At 37.9% G+C, this 1,099-nt stretch overlaps 1 protein-coding gene across 1 annotated transcript; it reads right to left on the bottom strand.

Moving 5' to 3' along the window:
- Positions 1–10: 10 nt before the first annotated feature.
- LOC111387012 (DNA (cytosine-5)-methyltransferase 1-like) lies at positions 11–755 on the bottom strand (the record flags this gene model as incomplete). Its single annotated transcript, XM_023011529.1, has 3 exons — positions 11–416; positions 500–566; positions 640–755. Coding segments are annotated over 3 exons (589 nt in total), but the record flags the coding sequence as incomplete, so codon positions are not given.
- Positions 756–1,099: the final 344 nt, after the last annotated feature.

Raw genomic sequence — 1,099 nt, forward strand, 5'->3', positions numbered from 1 at the left:
GTCAGCTCACGACCAACACAAGACCCCAATTCGACAGGGAAAGACGAGTCATTTTCTGTCCCTTGTTCAACTATAGGAAATATTACCTCGTTTGAAAGTGCGGCCCATATGAAGACACGCAAGCGAAATTGTGGGAGCCCATAAGCACCAGCCGCCATAATTCCCATTCTCGCTTGATAATCCAAGCCAACGAGTCGACCAAGAGCATATCTTCCAAGGAAGCCACCAGAAAACTTAACTATGTCGACCACATTTTCCATCAACACAAACCTTGGCTTCAAGAAAGCTACTATATCCATGAATACAATAAGCTGTTTGTTCTTCTCATCCATTAAAGGGTTTTCACGATTCCTAAAGCGGTTGAATCCGCTAACCCCTTGGCATGGAGGACCGCCACATATAACATCAACTGTCTCCTGTTTGGCATAACATACAAAATTTTTTATTCAAAGTAAACGTAATTGAATTATAACAGTTGATGTACATGACAAAAGCTAACCGGCAAAGGCAAGATCTTCGATTTGTAGCCTCTTGAGACAAATTCCTTTAGCTTCTCTTCGCACCCACTAGTAGGTTGGCATTTAGCATTAGCATACTCAGTAATTAGATCGGTTCAATCACACAATTTTTATATCCTACCTTAAACCATCAAATGGCTCCCATGTGTCTTCCTCAGGTCCATATCCTTTCCATCGAATCTGGACAAAATTGAAGAGGAATGGCAAAATAAGAACAATAGAAAAGTGGCATCTTTGTCAATGATAATATAATTTAAGATTGAATCTTAAAAAAAATATCACTTGATTATGTGAAAGAAAAAATTCTATTTATGTCACTACATGAAGGCATCTTCAGATACAATAATGCACCAAACAAGTCGAAATTCGTGTAACTTACTCCAAATTTGTTTGCTAACGAGAGTTTTGGAGTTGGATCCGTGCATGAAAAGGTTTACTACATAAGCGTATAATTTCGCTCAAGTCAAAATTTAAACAAAATATTATGTTCACTCACCATGAGCTTAAACTTCTAGATAAGGATGGGTTTGACTTGATGACAAATCATACAAAGATCTAAAGTTCTAATCTTGTTGCCACTC

The sequence above is a fragment of the Olea europaea genome, unplaced genomic scaffold (genome assembly GCF_002742605.1).
Source record: "Olea europaea var. sylvestris unplaced genomic scaffold, O_europaea_v1 scaffold38393, whole genome shotgun sequence".
NCBI lineage: Eukaryota > Viridiplantae > Streptophyta > Magnoliopsida > Lamiales > Oleaceae > Olea > Olea europaea.